This window comes from Chionomys nivalis, chromosome 1 (genome assembly GCF_950005125.1).
Source record: "Chionomys nivalis chromosome 1, mChiNiv1.1, whole genome shotgun sequence".
NCBI lineage: Eukaryota > Metazoa > Chordata > Mammalia > Rodentia > Cricetidae > Chionomys > Chionomys nivalis.
In genome coordinates, this window is record NC_080086.1 from 138,906,966 (window position 1) to 138,932,977 (window position 26,012).

Sequence of the window (26,012 nt, forward strand, 5' to 3'; positions counted from 1 at the left end):
ATATTTTCTGGGCCTTTGAGCTGGAATTTTTTCTACTTCTTCTATCCCTATTATTCTTAGGTTTGGTCTTTTCATGGTGTCCCAGATTTCCTGCATGTTTTTTTATTAAGAATTTGTTGGATTTGCTCTTTTCTTTGATCAATAAGTCTATTTCCTCTATCGTATCCTCAGAGCCTAAATTCTTTCTTCTATCTCTTGTATTCTCTTGGTTATACTTGTCTCTGGAGTTCCTGTTTGTTTACCCAGATTTTCCATCTCCAGCCATCCCTTGGTTTGTGTTTTCTTTATTACCTTCATTTTGGTCTTCAGGTCTTGAACTATTTTCTTTACCTGTTTGATTGCTTTTTCTTGGTTTTCTTGGGTATCTTTGAGGGATTTATTAATTTCTTCTAACTTTTTGTTTGTCTTCTCTTCCATTTCTTTAAGGGAGTTTTTGTCTTCTTTTTGAAGGGTGTCCATAATTTTCATTAGTTTATGTTTAAATTCGTTTACTTCTACTTCTTCTGAGTTAGGATGCTCAAGTCTTCTTGTTGTGTATTCGCTGGATTCTGGTGTTAACATAATGCTTTTCAGGATGTTGGAGGAATTCTTGCATTGGCGCCTGCCCATCTCTTCCTTCAAATGAGGCCAGGAGAGTCTTGGTGTCTTGGTACAATTTTTGCTGTGGCTGACTGTGTACTTGAGAGTTTTTCTTGGTCTGCCCTCTCTTAGGTCCCGTTAGCACTGGAGCAGGCTCTCAGATCCCTTCCACCCCGAAGCAGGCTGTGCTCTCTTGATCTGCTCAGCAGGGAAGCAGGGTCTCTTGCAGGGCTCCAAGGATCTTTCAGATAAAAAGGCAGGCTTGGGAGGCATGATGAGACAATACAAAGAAGCCCCAGTAGCAGGAACACTCCCTGCTGGCTCTCTGGACTCCTCTGCCCTGAAGCAGGCTCTTAAAAATGTTTTAAATTAAGATACAGTTGTATCATTTCCCCCTTCCCTTACTTCCCTGCAACCTGTAGCACAGATTCTAAAATTGGTATTAATAATAAAAACCCAGAGTCAGATATAGGGGTTAATGCTGAAGATCAGAGAAACAAAGTGTCCAGCTATTAGAGAGTTCTTACCTCTATCAATACTCACACCAAAGGGGCAATCCTGTCCTCAGACCGCACTGCTCCTCACACTGCATCGAGCTTCTATCTCCTCCTGTTTTTTATTCCTCTCTCTGCCCAGCCATATCAATCCTGTCTCCACTTCCCTAGTGCTAAGATTAAGGTGTGTGACTCCCTAATACTGGAATTAAAGGTATGTGATACCACTGCCTGGCCTCTAGCTCAGCATTCTGATCTTCAGGCAAGCTTTATTTGTTAAAATACAAATAAAATATCACTAGAGCAACCCTCCCATGTCTCCTCACCTTTCTCTCTCTCAAATTCATGGAGTCTTTAATTATTGTTGTTACATATGTGTAGAAATGCATATATGTATGAAGTCACCCTGTTGAGTTCACCTTCATTTAGTCCTGCTTCTATGTAAACGATTCCAGGGCTGGCCACTTAATGCTAGATACCCAATTAGGGGTATCATCCCTGAAGATGACTAACGGGCTGACTGTGGTCCTTTGTGTAGGGAGGAACACTGTGACATTTCCACTTTCCACAATAGCATATCTATCAGTACTGTCATTGCTTAGACATCATTTAGTGACCTTATTATTGAGGCATCATGGGTGAAGCTTTCCCATCATTTCTAGAAAACACAATCATACAACAAGGTTTCCTGGTCCTCTATCTGTTATAGTCTCTCTCCATCCCCTCTTTCACAGTGTTCTATGAAAGTCAGGTGTAGGCATCGTAGATGTATCCATTGGGTCTGAACAACGCAAGATCACTTGTTCTCTGAACTTTGATAAGTTGTAGTTTGCTGTAGCTGTAATGGTCCACATCTGCTACAAAGGGAAGCATCCTTGATGAGGGGTAAGAGCTACAATTATAGTGGATACAAGGATAGGTGTTTAGAATGCTTTGGGGAATAATACTGGTCTAGTAAAGTGGTAGTTGTAGGTTCTCCTTTAAGATCCTGACCTCTCTCTCCCTGCATAGTTGTTTAGGTTTCCAGTACCCGGCATGATTTCCCTTCTGTTGAATGGACCTTAAGTTCAATTTGATAGCTGCTGGTTACTACCAAGGTTTCTGTACCTACAGAAATATTTTGCCATATTTGGCACTGCCATGAATCATAAGCATCACAGCTAGGTAAAACTCTTGGTTGCCTCCCTCCCTTGGCATCTTTCAAAATACGTTCTGAGACTACAACCTAGATTCCCAGGAGGAGGCTTTCATGCCAGATCCATATCTAATGTTCTTAGTCCTTTTTCTGAAGTGTGTTGTGTTTTCAGCCTCTGGAAAGTAATCAAAGGCAGCAGCAATAGCCTATAATGTTTTGGGAGTCTCTTCAACTTCCTTGACCGATAACTCTAAAAAAGATTTCTTTAATGTGGTACTGGAGTTCTTGTTAGATAGTGTGTGGTCTTTATGGGGAGCAATGTCATCTCAAGTGGCATAAATTCATTATATGTGTGTCTGTGTTGTGTATATGTGTATGTATATATGTACACACACATAAACATAATCATGCAATTTTAGGTTAGTATAAAGTAAAATGATTCTTATGGCTTTTTCAAACATCCTTAATGTCAGTTTCACCTGCTCTGTGACTTCCTTTCTGCACTGACCCCTCCAACTCTTCCCCAGTTGTAGTCTCCCTGATTTTCCCACTTCCCTGTTCCTATCACTTGCATCCTACTATTGCCTTTCAAGCATTTCTTCTCTCTTACTCTCTCCCTCTCTTAGTCATGGTTTCTATTGCTGCAATCAAACACCATGACCAAAAAGCAAGTTGGAGAGGAAAGGGTTTATTTGACTCACACTTCCAGATCATAGTCCATTGGAGGAAGTCAAAACAGAACTCAAGCAGAGCAAGAACCTGGAGGCAGGAGTTGATGCAGAGGACATGGAGGGGGACTGCTTACTGGTTTGCTTCCTCTGGCTTGCTCATTCTGTTTCCTTATGGAGTTCAGGACCACCAGCCCAGGGATGGCACCCCCTACAGTGGGCTGGGTTCTCCCCCATTGATCACCAATTGAGAAAATGCCTTACAGCTGGATCTCAGAGAGGCATTTCCTCAACTGAGGTGCCTTTTTCTTGATGACTTTAGCTTGTGTCAAGTTGACAAGTAAACCCAGCCAATACAATCCCCATAGTCCCTTTGTACTATTCTGGTTTCTGTGCTTTCTCTATGTTTTATAGAGCTTTTCCTTTCATTTTCTAAGCCTGCCATATTTTTATCTTTTCAGCAACTGATGAATATTTTGGTTATTCCAACACCTTGATCATTTACAGTTGTGTACAAGTTCTTGTGTAAATAAATGTTTTCATTTCTTTTGGACATATAGCTAAGAGTAGAATTGTTGAAACATACAAAAGCTCCATCCTGTGAAGCCCTACTAGCTTATTTTCCAAAGACCAGCACAATTTTGTCCACCTATCGAGAAAGTAGGAAAGTTATATTTTTCATGTACTTCTCAACTACTTATTACCTGCTGTTTTGATTATGCTCCCATCGTGGCTGATAAATGGTATCTCATGACTGTTTTCATTTGCATTTTCCTGCTGACTAATAGTTGATAAGACTGAACATCCTTTGATGTAGTTGTTGGTTAATATATATTATTTGAAGATTTGTTTGCTTATTTAAAAGTTAATCTATCTTTGTTTTTATTATGAGTTACAGTTATGTGTACGTATGTGCATATAGTTAGATATATGCAGAGTCTTTGTCATTTGATCATCCTTTTCTTTTACTCACTTTTTCAGTGGTCTTCCTTCCTCCCTTCCTCTCTCTTTCTCTCTCTTTCATAGTACTGGAGGTACAGCCTAGGGCCTCCCAGATGCTACTAGGTAAGCATGGGATCAGGATTTTGATATCTAGTTAAGGCTGGCTCAGAACACTTGGTTTTCCTGACTTTGCCTCCAAAGTGCTAAGATTCTAGGCATTTGCCTTGATGCATATCTCACAGTTTATAATTTTGATAAAATAGCTTTTTTTCTGTCTCTCTGTGGTCTTCCTCTTACTCTGTCAGGGACTCATGTTTCCTTGGCTGGCCTCAAGTTCACCATATAATTGAACAGGACATTGAACTTAGGTTGCTTCTGTCTCCATCTCCAAAGAGCTGAGAGTATAGGCGTGTTACACCTCTCGTTTGTATGTGGTACTGGGGGCTGACTCTAGGGCTTCATCCGTGCTCTCTAGGCAAGCACTATAAGCTATAGCCTTCAGCCTTACTTCTTCTTTTGAAACTTACATTTCTAACCATTTGTCGCTAGTTTGTTGAAATGTTGCTAATTTTACCCGTTGATACTAATCTTTTGATCCACTTTTGTGTTTCTGTGCATATAATCCTAACGTAAGAATAACACATTTTACTGTATTTTTTGTATGTAGTACAAGTAATCTCTGAATGCATGCTTACTGAAATTATTTATTTTTGAGCATTATTTCTTCTGGGAACCCTTGTTGTACCCTTACATCATAGCTAATCAGAAAACATTTCTTAGATATGTGATTGCTTTCTGATTACATCCAAGTGGGCAATCCATACCTGCGGACAACTTCTTGGTTTTTCAAATAAGCTTTTATTTTTAATTTATGGGTATGGGTGTTTCGCTTGCATGTATCTTCGTGCACCACTTGTTGTTGTGTGGAGCGGTGGGCCACTTCCCGCCACCCGGCTAGCTTTACACCCAAAATAGTTACACGGAAACTGTATTCTTTTAAACACTGCCTGGCCCATTACTTCCAGCCTCTTATTGGCTAGCTCTTACATTTTGATCTAACCCATTTCTAATATTCTGTGTAGCACCACGAGCTGGCTTACCAGGAAAGATCTTAACCTGCGTCTGTCTGGAGTGGGAGAATCATGGCTACTGCCTGACTCGGCTTCTTTCTCCCAGCATTCTGTTCTGTCTACTCCGCCCACCTAAGGGTTGGCCTATCAAATGGGCCTAGGCAGTTTCTTTATTAATTAACCAATGAAAGCAACAGATTAGAAAGAAATCACTCCCACATCAACTTGTGTGCTGGTATCTATGGAGGCCAGAAGAGGGTGCCTGGTCCCTCAGAACTGTAGTTACAGATAGTTGTAAGCCATCATGTGGTGCTGGGAATCGAACTCAATACCTTCAGGTCCTCCAGAGGAGCAGCCGTCTCTCCAGCCCTCTGCAGAGAAAACTTTAACAGAACTTTTATTCTTCTTGGCTTGCTTTTGTATTGCCAGTGGCTTTCTTTGATGCTAGGTGACACCAGAGGTTTTTCTGTCACCAAAGACCTTTTTCAGAGCACTTACATCACCTTCTTTGAGGTCCATCCCTAACATTCCCTATTGGAAAGAGCTCTTCACCACTGTGTTCCTACCATGGCCTACACTACCTCCATCATTACTCTGACATGGAATTTAGTCCCCCTCAAGATTATTTTTTATTTTAATTGAATTTATTGAGATCTTTGTAAAATGCTTACAAGTATCTTATATATATTTATTTTCAAATATATAAGGGATATCCTCAAGCTATATATATATATATATATATATATGTAAAATTGAAAACGCAAGAAAGACACACACATACAAATTGACAGACAGCTAGCATTTGTAGTATAAGTAAAGGAGAGAATTCAACTGTCCTGCAAATATACAGAGGGATTGGCATTAGAAAAGACACATGGATAAGCCAGATTTTTTTTAATGACTGATAGATACCATGTGAAAAACTCTTGACTCTTCGATGAAATATGCTGAATGAAGCTTATCCCATCAAACTCAACTTGTCTAAAACACCCTTATTCCATCATTGTCAAATGCATATTCAGTTACGCATGTAAACGTAGGTGTCACGCATTACATCATTTATTAGTAGAAAGTGAAATTCCAGGCCATGTTCTCTTTAAGGTTAACCGTCGACTGCCAGCAAGTACTTTCATCATAAATGAGCTTTCTGACATCTCAAACTTCTTTATGGAGGAAAACAAACTGTTCTACAGGTATAGCAATCAGGTAAGTATGACATATTCCCTTATGAGAATGTTCATGACATAAGGCAGGACATGTTAGCAGCTGTGCATTAAAAATGTCTTTATTATAATGCTAAATTGGGTAAATCATATGGCCATTGAAAACATTTTGCCCACAAAACAAATTATTGTCCTATAAATGTGCCTCCAAGGGCTTGGGCTGTAGCTTAGTTGGGAGTGTCTGCTTAACATGAATTGAGGCTTGAGTTCTTGATTCCCAGTACTACATAAATCAGGTATGGCAGTGCATCCCTGTAATCTCTACACTTCAGTGAAGAAACAAGGATCAGAAGTGTGAGGTCAGGGCAGGAGAGATAGCTCACTGGTTAAGAGAACTGGATGCTCTTCCAGAGGACCTGGGTTCTGTTCCTAGCATCCATATGGTGGTTCACATCTGTCTGCAACTCCTTTTCAAGGGAATAGATACCCTCTTCTGGCATCTTTGGACACTGCAGACACTGCACACATCTGAGGTACAGACATATATACAACAATAAAACACCCATACACTTAAAAGAATAAAGTAATCTAAAATTTGAAAAATAGTTTAAATTTTGAAAAAAAAAGAAGTGCAAGGTCGTCTTTTGGTATGTAGTTAGGTTGAGGTCAAACTGGGATATACGACATTTCGTCTTAAAAACAAACAAGGAAAGACAAGTAGGCAGAGAGAGGAACAAAAGGAACAGGGTGCTTCTTGCTAATTAGATTCTTAAAAATAGATTCAAAAGATCCTAGCAACATATAAAGTGATAAAATTAAGGAAGGGATTGAATGTTACTTTTATTTTCATTGTCCAATTTGTTGTTTGCTTATTTTTCTTTCCATTTTTTTTCTTAGTTACCTTCAGAATCCTCTGGTCTTGTTTTAAGTGACTTTTTATTTTGTTTCAATTTGCAATCCAAACTTACGTTGATGCAATGCGACTCATTTGCAAAACTGAGGGTATGTATGTTTTTGTTGCCATGACAACATAACAGAGGCTGTATACTTTATAAAGTGATTTTTTTTAACTTGTAGTTGTAGAAGTTTATCAGTGTGATGTAGGAATCACAATGTGTCTATCCTCACTTCTTCACTACCCTATCTCTCATCACCAGCATTAAAATAGGAGAAACACTAAAGGATTTTTCCTTCTATTGAAGGGGCCAATTGTGTTGTTTGGCCTCACTTTATAACAACGTGTTCTGATAAGGAATAACCTCTGTGTGGCTAATAGGAATCCCTTCTGAGGGTAGTGTCCCATAATTGTCTTCCAGAGGTCCAGTTTAGAAGTTAATTATCACCACGCTGGAGACAAAGTTTCACAGGATTCTTTGGAGACACAATCAAATGATATTCAAGCCAATATGGGTTACCATTTTTGTCATAACAATTCAAACATATATAAAATAAAAATAGTGGTACTCATGACCAAGTCATCAGGTATAAACATTTTATCACATGTGTTGGTCTACCACTTTAGTTATTTTGCAGTCACTACTAGTTTTCTCTTCTGAAGTATTTTAAGAAAAACGCCAACTCAAATTTCTTTCCAGTATTTAATCCTTTAATCTTCTAATTCCAGTTACCTTATTTTTTGTGTGCACTGATTTTATTATTTAAGAGGTCACCCCATGCCTCTTCCATTTTAGAATTTCTTACCAACCTTTAACACTTACCTAATAATTTTATTTCATCTCTTACTTTTGTTAAGGTCTCAATAGAGCAGTATTTCTGATCCCACCATATCTAAATCATTATTTAGAATTCTGAAAAAAATGTTTCTTGGTTAATCCAGGCTATTTGATTACTAACATAACAAAGCAGTTCAATGTTTAACTTTTTCTTTTTAATTATTAAATGTTGCTAGAGTAAACTTTGTATTTATTTTGCCAATCTTTGTTCCCACCAGCAATGTATAAAGCCCTTCTTTCAGTCTTTCACCAAAGCAGAATGCTAATGACCTTGTGACCTGTACCAGTCTGACCAGTCAATCATGATTTGGTTTAATTTGAGTTTCTCATTTTGCATTCCAGTCCTCACTGTCTGTAGGTGACATCATTTCCCTAGTAAGCTATTCTTTTCCTCTCCTCATTTTATCTGATTTTAACTATTGCTATGATCTTAGTGTCGGTCTTCAGATTTTTTTTTAGTTCATTGGAGCTTGACTTATAAGCACCAATATTTAATACTATTTTATTAATTCTTTGATAATTTCATATATACTGTATTTTCATCATATTAACATCTCATCAAACCCCTCCAGATTCATTCTCACCTCTCTACCCACCCAACTTCATGGACTTTCTTTCCACCCATGCCCGCCCCGTTTTTAAACCCTACTCCAATTTATGCTGCTCAAATCCCCTTGGGTGTCGAGCCCACCAGCAGTCACATCCTTCTGAACAGTTATCATAAACCAGTATCTCTTCAGCAAGGAGTGGAGGGTTTGTATTCTCCCCTTCCCATGATTCCACACTGGGATTTGTCTGGGTTGAATCTGCTCAATTGTTGTGCGTGCTGTCCCAATCACTATGAGTTCATATGTGCAACTGCCCTATTGTGTTCTGAAAACACTTCCTTTATGTTTGCCTTGTGTGCGCTGCCTTTGAGTTTTACAATTTTCCCACACTCTCTTCTGTGAAAGTCCCTGAGCCTGTAGGGAAGGGGTAGGATATAGACCCTATCACTGAAGATGTTGAGTACTTGACTCATAGAACATGGAGAAATCAAGAAGTAGATTTGGAAGCTGCATCCCTACTGACTAGTTTTCATGGTGCTGGGAAGTGCTAAGTACACTGCCTCAGGAGCAAAATAATCATCAGTCTCGCTCATCTGTGGATCCTGAAAGCTGTAATACTGGCTGTCCTGGCAAGATATGCCCTGTGGTGCAACAGTGGTGTGAATGTTATGGAAATAACCAGGTGGTGTGGGAGAATTATCTGTATCCTGTCAATCATGTATTTTCATAAAATGCTGATTGGCCAGACAGGAAGTATAGGCAGGTCAACCAGACAGGAAGTAGAGGCAGGGCAATGAGAACAGGGGAATGCTGGAAAGGAGGAAGCCCATTCTTCTCATTCCTGCCCAGACCATCAAGAAGCAAGATGTAATCTACCCGGCTGAAAAAGGTACCGAGCTATGTGGCTAACGTGCTAAGAACAATGGGTTAATATAAGCTATAAGAATTAATAAGAAGCCTGAGCTAATGGGCCAATCAGTTTTATAACTTGTGGAGATCTCTGTGTGATTTTCTCTGGGACTAAACGGCTGGGGACTGGGCGGGACAGAAACCCCAACAAACAAGCAGGCCCCTTCATGTTACAACGAACTGTTTTCTGGTTCAATTTAAAGCCCACTGTGGGATGAAACCAATACCTGGCACCATTATTAGGGCCAAGGAACCTGGGTTTAGGCCTTTCGGAGAACCCACTACTATTATTCTGCTAAATGAACATGGCATCAAAACAACCACTAAAAGCTTTTTGCTATACTCATAGATTATTAGTGAATTTCTTAAACTTCATCAAAGAAATAGCTTCTTATAGCGCATAGCAATTAACACAGAAACCCATAACTGCTCAACATGCAAAGAATAAAAGTCTGTATAGTAAATGGGATAACTATATTTTGTATCCAACATATATTTTCTGATTTTGAGAAGACAGCTTGTTTGGTCACAGAACTTACTTTCCACTCTGACTATTTTGTTCCTCTCTCACAACTGTATTTTTACACACAATATTTACATGTTTTCTTTCTGAGTTTCTTGTTAGATATATAATGGTCTTTCCCTAGACAGTGTATTAATAGTTTTTAAAACATTTTTTGATTGCTAAGTCTTGTTTTCTAGGTCATTTCTCAGGAAAGGTTTATATTGATTTATGGTATTTAGATTTTAATGATTCATTGGAATCCAACATCATAAACTTTATTATTTTATTATAAATTTAAACATCATGACCATCTCTATAAAACCAATAAATTTAGGACACAACATCCACAAAAGAAGCCATTTCAACAATAAAATATTTCCTTTTATATTCATTAATTACATATGACTTTTGCCAATGTATTATGCCATAAATTCCAGGTTTTTACAATAAGCAAGCAAGATACAAGGAACGTCCGAGTACTATCAGTTCAAAACTAAGGGCTCCCATCTGCTGTTAGTAGCTCTTGTAATCACTGTTATCAGTTAGTTTAATCAAGTCTTTCCTATTTTCATCTCCTTGACACTCTAATAAAGGGAAAAGGTGAAGTCTTTCCTCCCCAATCCTAACCTCCCCATAAAATTCCTTCAAACAATTCCTTCCACGTATAGTATTTTCTCTACAGAAGTGTATGGAGAACAAGTGGAGATAATTTGGACCATAAGGTCAGATGGAGAGTCTCTATTCAGGTCTTCACTAGGCAAGAGAAATTACAGGTATTTCTGCCTGCTGCAGTCAGTAGTCTGTGCATCGCTCAGAACCGTGGACAATGTGGTCTAGAAGTCAAGTCAGTGTAGCTGAAGCATCTCAGAACTACAGACTCCTGAACACAGAAGTCAATAAAGAATTGGGGGGAGGGGAATAACAGACCAATCTAGAAGAACTGTATAAATGTCTCAGTATGTGGTGGCTGCAGAGATCTGCAGTAGGAATTCCCCAGTCCAGAGTCACAAACATCCTTATCTACGATGACAGAAAACTTATAAGGGCAGTCACATCTGATCTAGAAACTTGTTATTCATTAAATCACTACTGTAAGGCAGACCCCAAGGGAGCTATTTTGTTTCCTAATTTCTAAATATTGCTTTATTTTTCATGTGGTAGACCTGAAGGCTCCAAGGTGTGTTGAAGGTTAAATCAAGGTTAGCCAAGGCCATTGTTAAACTTCCAATACCAAGGAATTTAACAGAAGCAAGACCAAGGCCTATGGTAGGGAAGAAGTATGGATGATTTAGGAGGCTCAAGGCACTCTTGTTTAGAATGGTCAGAACAGTGCTCCAAAACAGTATGACTCCTGGCGGCACAGTTTTAGAGACTTCCAACATGGATGGTTATGATTTGTAGAGCGTATCCTCTCAGAGAATGTCATCCCTTTGTCTTCTTCCTATTGCTGACAGTTCCCCTTGTCTCATCCACAGCCCTTAGAGTCATTTCTGAGGTTTAGGTGATAAAACTGGGCTTCTGAAGACTGATGGCAGATTGTTCACTTAGCATGTTTGATGCTACGGTAAGGGATCTTAGACAGTTTTAATAACTTGACTGTTCATGCCCAATCACTAATTTTTGCACATAAACACAAGATGTCACAGCTTATTTGATCCCATAATTACATTATCTTACATTGTAAAGGTTTAATAGCACGTTCCTTAAATTATAAATGTATATATAGAGTTTTGGCAGTAAGATATAAAAGATATTTTATTAGAAATATTAGATGTAAATCAAGCCCGGTGCTTTGTGCCCTCAGGAGGTTTATGGAGGGGTGTATTATGAATTCAAGGAAGTTTGGCTGCCTGGTGAGATCTTCAGCAAGAGAAAAACCAAAGAAGCAAACAAACAAACAAACAAAAAAGCTAGGGTTATTTTTTGTAAAAATGTGGGGAATCAGGTAGACCAGGCTGGCCTTGTATTTGAACATGGTATATCATCAAGGCAGTCTTTAATTTCTTTCTAAAACATGTTTACATTTATGTGTTGTTTGTGTGTATGTTGCCATCCACACACGGAGTTCAGAGGACAACTTGCTTGGGTCCATTCTCTCCTTCTAGCATATAGGTTCCAGAGAGGAAGCTGTGGTTAGGAGGATTGGCAGCAAGCTCCTTCGTCTTCTTAGCTAGCTCACCAGCCCCAGATCTTGAAAGTTTGATTCTCCAGTTTCCACTCACAGAGACCGTAGGCCTGTTTCACCATTCGCTTTTATTCCTGATAGCCTTGAAGGTCCAAAGGAGAATCAACTGAAAATTGTTTTTTTTTTTTTTCTAAAAGTGTGACACCATGGCACCTCAAGGAAGCATGAGACCAGAACTCTTAACACTGAGAGTCAGACGAAGTCACCTGGTTGAAGATGCCTTGTATGAGTTAGGAAAAGCCGAAAAGTCTGACCTTAGGAAACCACTAACGGTAAAGTAAAAGGTCTTGCTGGACTTTTTTATTGTGGGATGAGACATTCATAATTAAGAAGTTGCATTCACAACTATGGTGATTAAGGTCTTAAGGTTTCTAGAAGCTCCCCCTTTCCATTAAGGGAATGGAATGTGATAAGCTTCCAAAGAAAACAAATCCTGGAGGATAACGCTCAGACCAGAGAGCATGATTTCTCAGTGTGTAATTCAAATCGAAAACAAAACAGTTTGATTTTAGAAATCAAACTCCCTTTGTGTCTAGGTTTCTTATACTTTCTGGGGATATCGCTAGAACATTCTTTCCTCTATAGAAAATGACTGTCCTTAAGAAGAAATATGTTAGCTTCAAGACAGATACGAAATAGACCAAGCATGACAAGACTGTCCTTCCTAATCCTTGCCCTCACTATGAGTTCTGACCAGGCCAAAGAGCTTGATCAAAGACCAGCAGAAAAGCTTTCTCAGCTAGAGTAGAAGATGAGCAAACACTGGAGGGATGAAGCTTAAGCATGCTCATATTCAAACGACAGGGCCAGAGAGTGGCAGAGTGCTTGCCTAGCCTGCCTGAGGGCCCAATTCAATCTCCAGCACCATATATTCGATATATAAATGAATGAAAGAAATGGAATTAGCCAGAAAAGGAATTGTCAGAGCAGACAGAGTAAAATGAAGTCAGTACTGGGTCATGAAATCCAGCTGCAGGAGCTGGTTAACCTATGTGTTTCCTGGGTGCTATGGCAACAAACTTACTGCAAAGGTGCTTAGCTCACACTCACTGAGAGGGCTGCTTACCAGACACAGAGGCTGGAGAAACCAAAGGCTGACCATTAGAGACAAGTCTGCACAGTCTGAAAGCTAATATGAAGACAGTCAATAAGGTTAAATAACTGGAAAATGTCATGGCTCGGGAGTTTGAAGCATATCAAAATTTATACCAAGATATTATTCCTTCTTCCAGTGGTGAGTATGTCAGTCTAAAGCATCCATGTACTCAAGGTCTAATCAACCTGAGAATCAGTGGGCTCCTGGCTTTCACAGCTTGGCAGCAAACACTAAAGGAAAATAGAGTATGAGAAGGTAAAGCAATGTGTGGGTCTGGCAGTTCTAGAGAATTCGAGGAAGGGTCAGGATAGGCCCAAGATTTTTCCATTAAGGGCAAACAAAGAGCTATATTTTGACTAAGAGCCTTGAAATAAATTTTCTTCCTATAGGTTGAATTTATTAACGAAGTCAGTGCTAAGAGTGCAGGGGTGAGTTCAGAGTTCTTCCACTATATATTTGAAGAGATGACAGACCCCAAATATGGAATGTTTGTGTATCCCGAAAAGAACTCCAACATGTGGTTTCCGGTCAATGTAAGTTATGTCTTTCTCATAAAACATAGTAAATGCTGCAATATGCAGACCATAGATAACAGTGTAAAATTAGGACTGTACAACATGGCTTCCCCATGTTGAGTACTACCTCACTCATGGAGCAGTAGCTGTGCCATGGCATGATCTGGCAGCATGTAGAAAACCAGACTTATGTAGGTGTGATATTGCATACTTAACCCTAGTGTTCAAGGCACATGTAAAGGGGCAAAGCTTGAGGGCAGCTTGAACTGTTACTGGTGAGCTCAGAAAAACAAAACAAAACAAACAAATAAAACAACATCACTCTGGCCCTACTCAAGATCTACAGAATCAGAACTCATGACTCATATAAAATCCCCTCGGTGATTCCTATACATATTAGATTTTAGCATTAATGAAGTGTCATTGAAATATAATAGACACAGAAAATACCCAATTTTATGACATACTTACACACCAGTGAAATAACAAATGTATACATCATTGCCAAAGACTCTCTCACACTCCTTCCACATCCACCCTTCCTAAGCAACCACTGCTCTGCTTCCTGTCACTGTAGAGTGAACCATATTTTTATATAAATAAAATTAAATATGGTCAAATTTAGTATCTGCCTTTTTCAAGTGAATATAATTACTTTGAGATGCATCCATGCCATGGCATGTGCTCATAGTTCATTTCTTATTTTTTTAACTGTGGAGTGATATTCTATTGCATGGATATCCTAAAACTGATTATGTAATCTCTAAGGAGTGGTTATTTTTCCTTAATTTTGAGAGTTATAGTATATAATGTTTCAACTTAGTAGAAACTGTTGATAGAATACTAGAGGTAACTTTTGAGTTTGAAAGTTAGTTAATTTGACTACAATTTTTTTTCATTTTTGTCTTTTTATACATTTTATTATACAGTGTCTAACTATGTATGCCAAGCTAGCCTTGAACTCACAATCTTCCTGCCTCTATCTTCTGAGTACTTGAGTTAGGCATGCACCACATTCAGCAAAGCCCTCACTTTTATGCATATTCATAGTTTTGCTCAGTAGAAAACAGACACACACATACCCCCAATTTTAAAAAAAAAGTATATGGCTTGACAAAAGAGGAAAGTTTTACCAAAGTACGTGTTACAAATTAAGGGATAGAAAACAGACTAGGTTAGGAGAGGCCTTTCAAGATTGTACTCTACTTTTTACTGATTTCAAAATTCTCTCTGAGGAGTTACTAAGTCAAGGAAAGTGGGGAGAATTATCACCCTGTGAGTTACTGACCCCCACAGACTGCTAACAGCAAGAATGACACTGGAGTAAGGATCCTCGAATGTCGCTCTAGTGATACTTCCTCCCCTGGGCTGCAGTTTGGTCCTGGAAAGTTTTGTTTTGTTTTTCTACCCAGAACTACACAATGCAGAGAGGAAAAGTAAAGGCAGCTGCATTAGCCTGCTATTCTTGTTGTCACTTTAATGAGCCACCTGGGTTCTTTGTTAAGCAGCCTATGTAGATCAGAGCTCTAGAAGTCCAAGGGCATACATAGTGCTGACATTCACTGGCTCTCGGGAGGACTCTGGGCACAGGGTATCATGGCAGGATCTTCTGCAGGCTAAGAGAAGCCACGATAAGACAGGATGCCAGAGTGAGAAAGGGGCCCGTGAGAGCTACTCCAATGGTCAACCTCCACGTGGGGCTGCATTGCTGAGTATGCATTCACATCACACTCATCTGGCATTTGTTCTGCTAACTTGAAGCGTCAATGCAGGGCCATCTTCCTTCCTCACGGTTGTTTTTCTCCGTGAGTCGGAAGGCCAGGACCTTAAAGTTACAAAGGAAAACTGTAATTGCACCTGAGCATTTGTTTCTACATTTCAGATATGCTATCAATAACAAAAGTCTATTTACTTAATGTTCTGTATTTTTAATTTATAGTAAAAATTGTGCAAGAAGCTGGGCATGCTGGCACATGGCCATAATCCCACATTGGGGAGGCACAGGCAAAATCACCCTCAACTTTACAGTGAGTTTTGAGAACATCCTGTATGTCTCAAGCAAACAAACATAAACAACAGAAAGAACGTTATGGAAGATATTTAAATTTCATTATAACTTAAAAGAGTATAAAATGTTTATTCTTTTTAAACCCAGTTTGTGTCTGACTTGTGATATTAATTAGAAAAGGGGGGTAAAATTTGTTCTTCATTAGTCTAATTGTGTCTTTGTATAACTAATTATTTGTTGTAATAAGAGCGGCGGGGCTGCATCCCCGGCACCCAGCCGCCTGCATGGCTTTACCTGAAATAATTACACGGAAACTGTATTCTTTTAAACACTGCTTGGCCCATTAGTTTTAACCTCTTATTGGCTAGCTCTTACATATTGATCTAACCCATTTTTGATATTTTGTGTAGCCCCACGAGGTGGCTTACCAGGGAAGATCTTAACCTGCATCTGTGTCCGGTGGGAGAATCATGGCAACTCCCTGACTCAGCTTCTTTCTCCCAGCATTCTGTTCTGTTTACTCCACCCACCTAAGGGTTGGCCTATAAAATGGGCCTAGGCAGTTTCTTTATTAATTAACCAATGAAAGCAGCAGATAAATACAAGACCCACCTCCATCATTTCCCCTTTTTCTGTTTAAACAAAAAAGAAAGACTTTGGGGCTGAGAGATGGCTCAGAGGTTAAGAGCACTGCCTCTTCCAAAGGTCCTGAGTTCAATTCCCAGCAACCACATGGTGGCTCACAACCATCTGTAGTGAGATCTGGTGTCCTCTTCTGGCCTGCAGGCATACACGCAGACAGAATACTGTATACTTAATAAATAAATATTGAAAAAAAAAAAGAAAGACTTTAACTTTAACATAGTAAAATTACATATAACAAAACAGTTATCAAGCAAGAATTACAGTTACAATATTTATATCTACTTTATCTTTTATCATAACTAAGGAAAACTATAACTATCTATTTATTTTTTAACTCCATCAAAGACTCCAGAAGGATATAATATTACCTAAGTAAACAAGAAATAAGAAAACTCTAGAAATGACAGAGACATCTTGCTGCCTGGACAGTCAGTCATCCAAAGTTCCTCTGTACCATTGGGGCATCCATCTTCGGCCTACAGGCCCATGGTTTTTAGCAGACATTTCCATGAAGCAGGAAAATTCCAAAGACAGTTCAGTTACTTTCTGCTGTGTCCTGCAGAATGTCTCGTAGACTCTTTTATGAATCAGAAACCCCGAAAGACTATCTCAACTTTAGGCAAGTTTAGCAGTCCTTTTTTTTGTGGGTTCTTTGTGTCCAGTTTATGCAACAGTCCAGGCATGAGCAGTTTTATGTCCAAATGGCTATCAAACTCCATAAGGAGTCTCTTCTATGCCCATCTTCTTCTTGAAGTAGCTGGTGCTACCAGGAGCAGACGTGTCTCATTGCCATGAAAAACTCTAAATTATTAAAACATTTAAAATGCCATATTCTGTAGTCTTTGAAAGATATGAAGAATGCCTATCTAACTGAAATATATCTCTATATATCTAGAAAATCTAACTAACATGACTACAAGCTTTACTATTATTGATGATTATCCATTAACAACCTATATACGTTACATTTTTAAATGAACTACACAATCACAATACCTTAATCAATATCAGAAATACATATACATATAACAAAATTGACCTTAAAATCTATACCAATGCAAATTATTCATATCTATAACATATCCCCCTTTAAATGTAAAAGAATATTCATAAACAATATTTGGGAATATGGGTGCAGTTTTTTTTCTCCAAACTGCTTTCTGCTGAATGGGGGCGCTGTATTTAGATCTTTTATGGTGTAACCTGTGTGTCAGGGTCATCTCAGTCGGCAGTTGAATGAAGTAATTTTTTGAAGGTGTTTACAGCAACCTTTTAGGAGGGCATGGTCTATCATACCATATTGGGATAGACGCAATCCACAGAGTCTCATCCTCTGTGAAAACAAAAGAAGACCCTCTCCAAAGCATCATATCCTTAGACCCACATTTTGAAATCATAATACCCTTATATCCATTTTGGTTTAGCTTGGCAGCCCATATAATAAAATGTCTCTCTGTACTTAGCTCCTTTACAGTCAAAAATTTTAAAGAAAACATAATAATACAAAGAATCCAGACTCTCTGTGAATTTTCCATTTTTACGTGGCTTATTTTTCTTTATTTCTTTTAATCTATAACTATCTGTACTCTGTCTCTTTAAAGACTTTACCCTTTTATTAAGACATTAACTTTATTTTACATATATATATTTCTCTCTCTTAAGCCTACGTACATTCATCCAACAGTGTATGAATCAGTTCTATTGTGAATCTGTAATTTTTTTACTATCCAGGAGCATTTTTTAAAATGTTAAGCACTTCTTAAAAACTTAAGTTGCACCATGTACAGATAATACGGTACCGCCTGTGTCCAGCTCAGTCCAAACCTTAACTGCACTGTTATTATGGTAATTATGGTAGTTCCTACCTGAGACCAGCACAGTTCAGCATGGCAGAGCTGAGCCCTCCTGCCTCAGAGCCATTTGGTGCCCCTGAGCCACACACAGTTCCAGGCACACAGCAGTCCACATTGCCATCAAGCAAGCCATAGCACTTTACTCCAAATGCTCCATTCAAAAGCTCTGTCTCCAGCAGGAGCCAGACAGAGATCGCAATGGCGGCACAGCCCAGAAAGCCGGCATTTTAAAACAGCCAGTTTTTTCCTGTTGCTGAGTCAGGACAATTTCTTTGCCGCACGCAACCCACAAACAGCAAAAAGCTGTCTTAAATTTTCTCTGTGTCCTTTTTAAGCCCTCTCAGGTTTTACGTGGAGTTTATTAGCACGTTGGGCGCCACTCTGTTGTGATAAGAGCTGCGGGGCTGCATCCCTGGCACCTGGCCGCCTGCATGGCTTTACCTGAAATAATTACACGGAAACTGTATTCTTTTAAACACTGCTTGGCCCATTAGTTTTAACCTCTTATTGGCTAGCTCTTACATATTGATCTAACCCATTTTTGATATTTTGTGTAGCCCCACGAGGTGGCTTACCAGGGAAGATCTTAACCTGCGTCTGTGTCCAGTGGGAGAATCATGGCGACTCCCTGACTCAGCTTCTTTCTCCCAGCATTCTGTTCTGTTTACTCCACCCACCTAAGGGTTGGCCTATAAAATGGGCCTAGGCAGTTTCTTTATTAATTAACCAATGAAAGCAGCAGATAAATACAAGACCCACCTCCATCAATTATTTATAATACATTAGGATTTTTTCTATTTTATTTTCTAGCCTAAGTTTGAGAAGGAGAGATATTTCTTCTTTGGGATCTTGTGTGGACTCTCCCTATCCAATTTAAAGGTTGTCAAACTTCCTTTCCCACTGGCTTTGTATAAAAAACTTCTGAAAAAAAAGACAACTTTGGAAGATTTAAAAGAACTCAGTTTTCCCTTGGGGAAGTAAGTACACGTGTTGCTTGTCAATAACAGTATTAAGGCCAGCTGCTGAAGCATAAATCATATCACACACAAGGAAGGTCTTCACTTGTAATGCTGTGTGCCCTTTAGATGATCATTAGCATGACTTGTCAGCCTTCAAAGCGAAGAAAAGTCAGATGTTCCTCTGATCACTACTAACACAATAAAAAGAGTTTGGACCTGGGCTGTTTTTCAAGGTGGAAAGTGCTCAGGACATTCTCAGAATGTGCATCAGCTACTGTTTGTAGCCTATAAATACATAGTGTGCTATAAGTGCACATACATGTATAGATATGATTGATAAATATATGCAGTGTATACGTGCATATGTATATGGCTGATAAGTAGATACAGTACTAGGTACGTATATGCATATATACATGTAGTTTATAAATAAAGATAGTGCTATAAATGGATAGTTGTATAGATTTGTTTTATACATAGGTACAGTGGTATAGAAATCTATATGCATATAGATTTATATATGTTTATATCTATAGGTTTATAGATCCAGTACTATAAATTTGTGTGTGTACAGAGATATGGTTTACAAATGGAATGTAAAAAGTGCACTATATTAATAAATGTGGTTTATAAATATATACAGTGCTATTAGTATGTGTATACAAAGATATTATTCATAAGGGGATATAGCGCTATAAGTTTATGTAGATAGATGTGGTTTACAAATATAGTGCTTTGTGTGGTTTATAAATTAACCTACCATAAGTGCATATACATGTGATTTTTAAATAGATATAGTGCCATAAGTACAAATATATATGTTATAAATAGATATAGTCCCATAAGTACACACACACACACACATATATATATATAGTTTATCAAAAAATGAAAGCATGCTTAGAGTCACTAGTAACTGAGTGAATTTACATGAAATATCCTTTTCCTGCCAACAAGTTTTCCTTAAAGTGTTGACTAAAGATTGAGAGAAAAGATTCTTTTTCATGGACTATTAGTTGTAGATTTTTATTAAAGCAGAGTTTCTCAAGATTGGTAATTTTGAGATTTTTAGCTTTTCTACTATTAATGTGTTTGATTGGGGTCTAAACCTTGGGCCTCCTCCCTCTTGGACAAGAACATCTACTGTGCTATAATCTCAGGCATCTGGTTGTTTGAATTCTCTTTGTGGGACATTGTTCTGGGAAATGTCATGGGTTTAATAGTGTCTGAGAACACTACTCACTAGATGACAGCCTTTAACTATGACAACCAAAGACATCTCCAGACTTTGCAAAATAAATTCTCCCCACATTAGAGGTAAGGGCTCCTCTGTGTAATCATTTCACAATACGCAGCAGTATCAACAAGGTAGACTAACAAATCAAATTTTAAATCAAGATAATCCTAGGAAGATGAGTGGGAAAGAGTAGGAGAGAAAATTTACACTTAATTTTTCCCCATTGAATGATTATTACTTTAAAATTTTACAATATCAAATATGTAATTTTAAACTAATTTTTCAATAGGAATTTGCAAGAAGTTCTCAATTGTGAGGCTGGTGATGTCAAAGAACTTGACATGTATTTTTCCGTGAGTAACAGAAAAACCTAGATTATAGGTTGGCTTTAATTTGTTTGTTGGGGGTTTTTTGTTTGTTTGTTTTGTTTTGTTTTGGCAAGGAGTTGCTGGAGATTGAACACATGTCAAGGAATGTGTGCCACACTGCCATTTTAATATAGAAACTTCAACATGGAATATCCACATTTTAAAAGATAATTTATTTCTGTAAAATTTTTCCCTTACCTGGTCTTCATTTTGCATAGCTTATATCTACAGACTTTTTATATATGAATATAGCAAACATTCATTTGATTCAACCAATGTTCTCAACTAAACAGAGTAATTTGTGCTTGAAATATACAAAAATAACATGTATTAAGAAGGGTTTAAATTTTTTTTATATGGCAGGGCATGGTAGCTCCTGCCTTTATTTCCAGCAGCTGAGAGGCAGAAACAAGGGATCTCTTTGTGTTCAAGGCTGGCCTGGTCTATATAGCAAGCTGCAGGTTAGCCAGGATTACATAGAGAGACCCTGTCTCAAAAATCTCAAGAAACTAAATGTGTGTGTGTGCGCACGCATGTGTGTGTGTTTAAAAGTCTGGAATTGAACATGGTGGTGCGTCCTAGGAGGTACAGGGCACAATAGCAAGCTTGAGGCCAGCTTGGGCTACATATACAGACTCTGTCACAACAAACAAAAGACTGAACTGAAAAATGGTTATCTATCTTGAGTCATTTTAAATCTTATAGGGAAAATGCACTGACAATAACAGTGGGCTTGTGTTTGTATTTATCGGTCAATTGCATTTTGGTTACAGATATACTGGGATCAAAAAGATGTTGGCTTAATTTCAAATGGGATCTCTGAACCTGTGAACCAAACCAACAGGTAAGAGCTAAGACCTAAACTATCCACTTTGAATAGGCATAACATGTTTGTATCAATACAATTTAAAATATATTTGAACTTCTCAGATGTTCATTTTAGTTCCTTGTCTTTTTAAAATAATAAACAAGTAGGAGAAGAGAAGAAATGGTCAGAAATAAATATTTCTGTCATCTAAGAGACTTTTAGGCCCTATTCTATGCTAAACTATATTCTAGATACTAGTGATGGAGTTGTGAAAAAAGATAAAATCCTGGCGATAGTGGCACACGCCTTTAATCCCAGCACTCGGAGGCAGAGGCAGGCGGATCTCTGTGAGTTCGAGGCCAGCCTGGTCTACAAGAGCTAGTTCCAGGACAGGAACCAAAAAGCTACGGAGAAACCCTGTCTCGAAAAATCAAAAATAAAAAAAAAAAATGTGTAACCTATATCAGAATGGGTAGAAAGCAGATACCCAAATAGACCACCATGTAATGTATCAAATAAACCAGCTAGTATAAGCTTATGGAATCTGATTGCAAATTTTTCATCAATGTTCAAAGGTTATTATTTAAAGTATTAGTAACTTGATGTCAGTCATGGCAAGAATAATTAGAAAAATTGGCAAATGTTACAAATGAGGTTTTCCTTTCTGTCCTTTCTGTTTTCCCTCCCTCTGCCTTCTCTCTGTATTTCCCTTCCTCTGTCTTTTTATACCCTACTCTCCCCCACCTTCCTCTTGGAAAATGGCTGTTAACCATTCAGCAGCATATGACTGGTTATGGGGAGGATAAAAAGAGGTGGTTTAAACAAGTTAGTTCACAAAGGCAGTTTAAGGGGTAGATGGGGGTGTGTGTGAGTAACCCCACTTAGCCTCCTTTCCAACACTATAATGGAACATCAAACACTGGGTAACTTTATAAAGAACAGACTTTTTTTTTGTCCCATAGTTCTGGAAATCTAAGAAGTACATCTATTGTGGCTTTCTCGCTGGCAGCATCTTAGCATCTTGAGTGTGAGCGGGCAGCACCTGACACGACCTAAGGAGCATGAACATGTGTCCCTTTTGGTCTTTCTCACTCACCTTAGAAGGCCACCAGAGCTCAATCACAGGGCTCTATGTGGCAATTTTGTGTTACTTGAATCTTTCTCCAAGGCCCCATCATAAATACTACAGTCAGATCAAGTTTCTATCTTCATAATACCCAACAATTGGAGAAACAAATGTCAACATATAAATCTTTGTGAGACAGAGTCAAACCACATTCACACTGCGTCACTTGCCACCAGGATATCTATCACACCGTGAAAAGTGCATTCTGCCTAAGACAGACCTTGCAGAACTTGTTTCCACAAATTAGCTATTGCTAGAAGAGAGACTGGGGGAGGAAAAGAAGTGCCTGCCCTGAGAACGTTACTTTTGTATGGCAATCTGATGACTGGATAGGAGTTCCCAGGTAAAGAGGAAGCATGCCACGCTAAAGAGAATGTTTACACTGCACGGTTCCCTGCAAACAAGAGGCAGCAAGATGACAGTGGCAGAGAGGAACATAGAAAGGGGAAAAAGCAAGGGTCAGATGGTTGGACTTATGTCCACCCCTATTTTCTTGTGATGTGAAAGCACGTGACATCCCATAGTTAGCATCCTCCCCAGAGTTTGGATTCTTGACGATTCTCTAAGCTAGTTATATGAAGTGCAATGCTTCCTCGGGATGCTGGAGAGCCGCCAGTGAGGGAAAGTGGCTAAGCTATAATGTTTAGTAGGTTAGCTGTATTAAATGTGTTTTCCATGTTTAATGAGCTCATTGGGATATATCTCTATTGAAAGTCAAGGAGCGCTTATGTTCAGATTGGAATTATAAATCAGAACATACCAAAGTCTGAACCCTTCTCTTATATTCTCTAAGGACCTTTCTTCTAGTTGGCCAGGTTTTCATCTTCTGGTGTTGTATAGATTTGTATAGCACTACACGGAAGAAATATACTTTCCTTTCTCAATAGAGTAAAAATCAAAATAGATAATATTGTAGTCACTGATAAAGTATGCCATCTTTTTTATTTTTCTTCCCTCAAGGCAAAAGTACGTTTCTAGGTGTGTTGATTATATTTTTAATACTTCTGTAAAAACCATTTATGAGGAATTTCATAGAGGATTTTACACAGTGTGTAACCAGGATATAATTAGACAGTTCCATCCTGAAGAACTAATGAAAGCAATAATTGGAAATGCTGATTATGACTGGGAACAATTTGAAAATGTAAGTGATAACCTGAGTTTTTTAAGTTTATTGATATATATGCTCCCTAAAACCTTCTCTGACTTTTCCAAATTACCAATACATATCCCCCCTAAAACTCTCTTTTTTTCTATGTTCTCAAGAATTCACTCTATGAAAAAGAGTATCACAAAGCACATCCAACTATTCGACTCTTTTGGAAGGCTTTCCACGAATTAACTTTGGATGAAAAGAAAAAATTCCTCTGTAAGTATTGTAATAGGTATTCATTTTTAATGTAACAGGTCATTCTTTTTTAATTTTAAATTTTTTAATTAATTTTACATACCAACTACAGTTCCCCCTCCCTCTCTTCCTCCTTCTCCCCCCACCTTCTCTCTTTACCTCTCCCCCTTCATCTACTCCTCAGAAAAGGGAAGGCCTCCATAGGGAGTCAACAAGGCCTGACACATTAAGATGAGGCAGGACTGAATCCCTCCCCACTGCATCAAGGCTGGGCAGGGCATCCCACTCCAAAAAGCCAGCTCCTGAACCAGGCATTGATCATGGTCCCACTGCCAGGGGCCCCACAAAAAGACCAAGCCACACAATTGTTATTCACAATTAAAGGGTCTATTTCAGTCTTATGTAGGCTCCCCAACTGACTGTCCGGAGTCCATGAGTTTCCAGGAGCTTGGGTCAGCTGTCTGGGTGGCTTTCTCATCATGGTCTTGACCCCTCTTGTTCAGATACTCCCTCCTCGCTCTCTTCGACTGAACTCCCAGAGCTCAGCCCAGTGCTTGCCTGTGGATCTCTGCATCTGCTTCCATCAGTTACTGGATAAAGATTCTATGATTACAGTTAGAGTATTCGTCACTCTGATTACAGGGGAAGGCCAGTTTAGGCACCCTTTCCACTATTGTAGGAGTCTTAACTGGGGTCATCCTTGTGAATTCCTGGGAATTTCCCTGGCACCAGGTTTCTCCCTAACCCTCTATCAACATATTTTTTTCATTGCACACCCACCCTGTCCCTCCCACAACTCAACCATCCCATCCCTCATGTTCTCATCCCTCTAGGAATGAGATAACATATATTATTGGCATGAATTTGTAGAGAACAAAACCCAAATGTCATGACTTTTCCAGGCTATTCCTGCTCCTGTGCAGTACAAAAAGTGTACTCAATATTTATTAAACATAATCCTTAATTTCTTCTTATTTATCTTGAGTGGTTTTTTTTTTGATGCAATATCTTAACAAAACTGTCCCTTTCTAGTGTTTCTTACAGGATGCGATAGGTTTCACATAGAAGGCCTACAGTTTGATGGAATAAGATTTCGTTGTCCTCAAACTTTCAGTGAAGAGGATAACCCAAGATCATTGACATGTCACAATATTCTAGACCTGCCTAAATATTCTACAATGGAAAGGATGAAGGAAGCACTTCAAGTGATAATCAACAATAACAAGGGTTTTGCCTCATGGACCTGATGCTGAAATAATCCACTCCGAGCATTCTCATCACCAGCCTTAGGAATTAGGTCTTTGATTTCTGGGCTCTCCTGTTTTTCCTTAATCTAATTGGTACAAAAGGTTAAAGGATTTTACTTATAATTAGTTGGACAGTTTTTTGAGATAAAGAAGTTATAAATTAATACTTTTAGTGAAATAAAATTCTGTAAAACTTTTGGTATATTCCTAACCTTGCTATTAGAATACTTGTTTTGACTGAAATATTTTCTGAACAACAATTATTATTTAATAATATGCTAAATATTTAAAATATTCAGTATTGGGGCTAGAGAGAGAACTCAGTCGTTAAGAGCACTGGCAGCTCTTCCAGAGGACCAAGGTTCAAATCCCAGCACCTACATGACTGGTCACATCCCACCAGTAACTCCAGTCCTAGCAGATCTAATACCCTCTTCTGGCCTCCAGGGCACTGCCTAGATGTGGCACAGAGATATACATGCAGACAAAAAATTCATACATGTAAATTAAAAATAAAAAAATAATATTTATTTAAAATGTTGTTGTACCAATAGTAAACTATTGATTTGAAAGAATATGTAATTCTGAAGATTTAGCAAAAATATACACTGCTTTCAGCATGGTTTTGAGATATATAGATGTATATTTTGTATTAAGGAATATATTTTGAGTATTTGAACTTAGTAATTACTAAATAATTTATTTTCAAAATCTAAGTGTTGAGGTTTATGCTTCTTTGAGCATATTTATACTTATGCTCATTACAGCATTCCTGAAGTCATTTTTTTTTTTTTTTGGATTTTCGAGACAGAGTTTCTCTGTAGCTTTTGGTTCCTGTCCTGGAACTAGCTCAGGCTGGCCTCGAACTCAC

The 26,012-nt window shown here is 38.5% G+C and overlaps 1 protein-coding gene across 1 annotated transcript in view; it reads left to right on the top strand.

The window, feature by feature from the left end:
- Herc6 (HECT and RLD domain containing E3 ubiquitin protein ligase family member 6) overlaps nt 1–25,285 on the top strand; it is an 82,311-nt gene extending 57,026 nt beyond the window's left edge. Inside the window, exons 14-23 of the mRNA XM_057778396.1 lie at nt 5,990–6,094; nt 6,949–7,053; nt 12,069–12,203; nt 13,417–13,560; nt 18,859–19,025; nt 20,534–20,597; nt 21,386–21,456; nt 23,507–23,690; nt 23,813–23,915; nt 24,927–25,285. Of these exons, the coding sequence (XP_057634379.1) occupies nt 5,990–6,094; nt 6,949–7,053; nt 12,069–12,203; nt 13,417–13,560; nt 18,859–19,025; nt 20,534–20,597; nt 21,386–21,456; nt 23,507–23,690; nt 23,813–23,915; nt 24,927–25,141 (1,293 nt within the window). The 3' untranslated portion in view covers nt 25,142–25,285. The remainder of the gene's footprint in view (nt 1–5,989; nt 6,095–6,948; nt 7,054–12,068; nt 12,204–13,416; nt 13,561–18,858; nt 19,026–20,533; nt 20,598–21,385; nt 21,457–23,506; nt 23,691–23,812; nt 23,916–24,926) is intronic.
- The last annotated feature ends 727 nt before the right edge of the window (nt 25,286–26,012 follow it).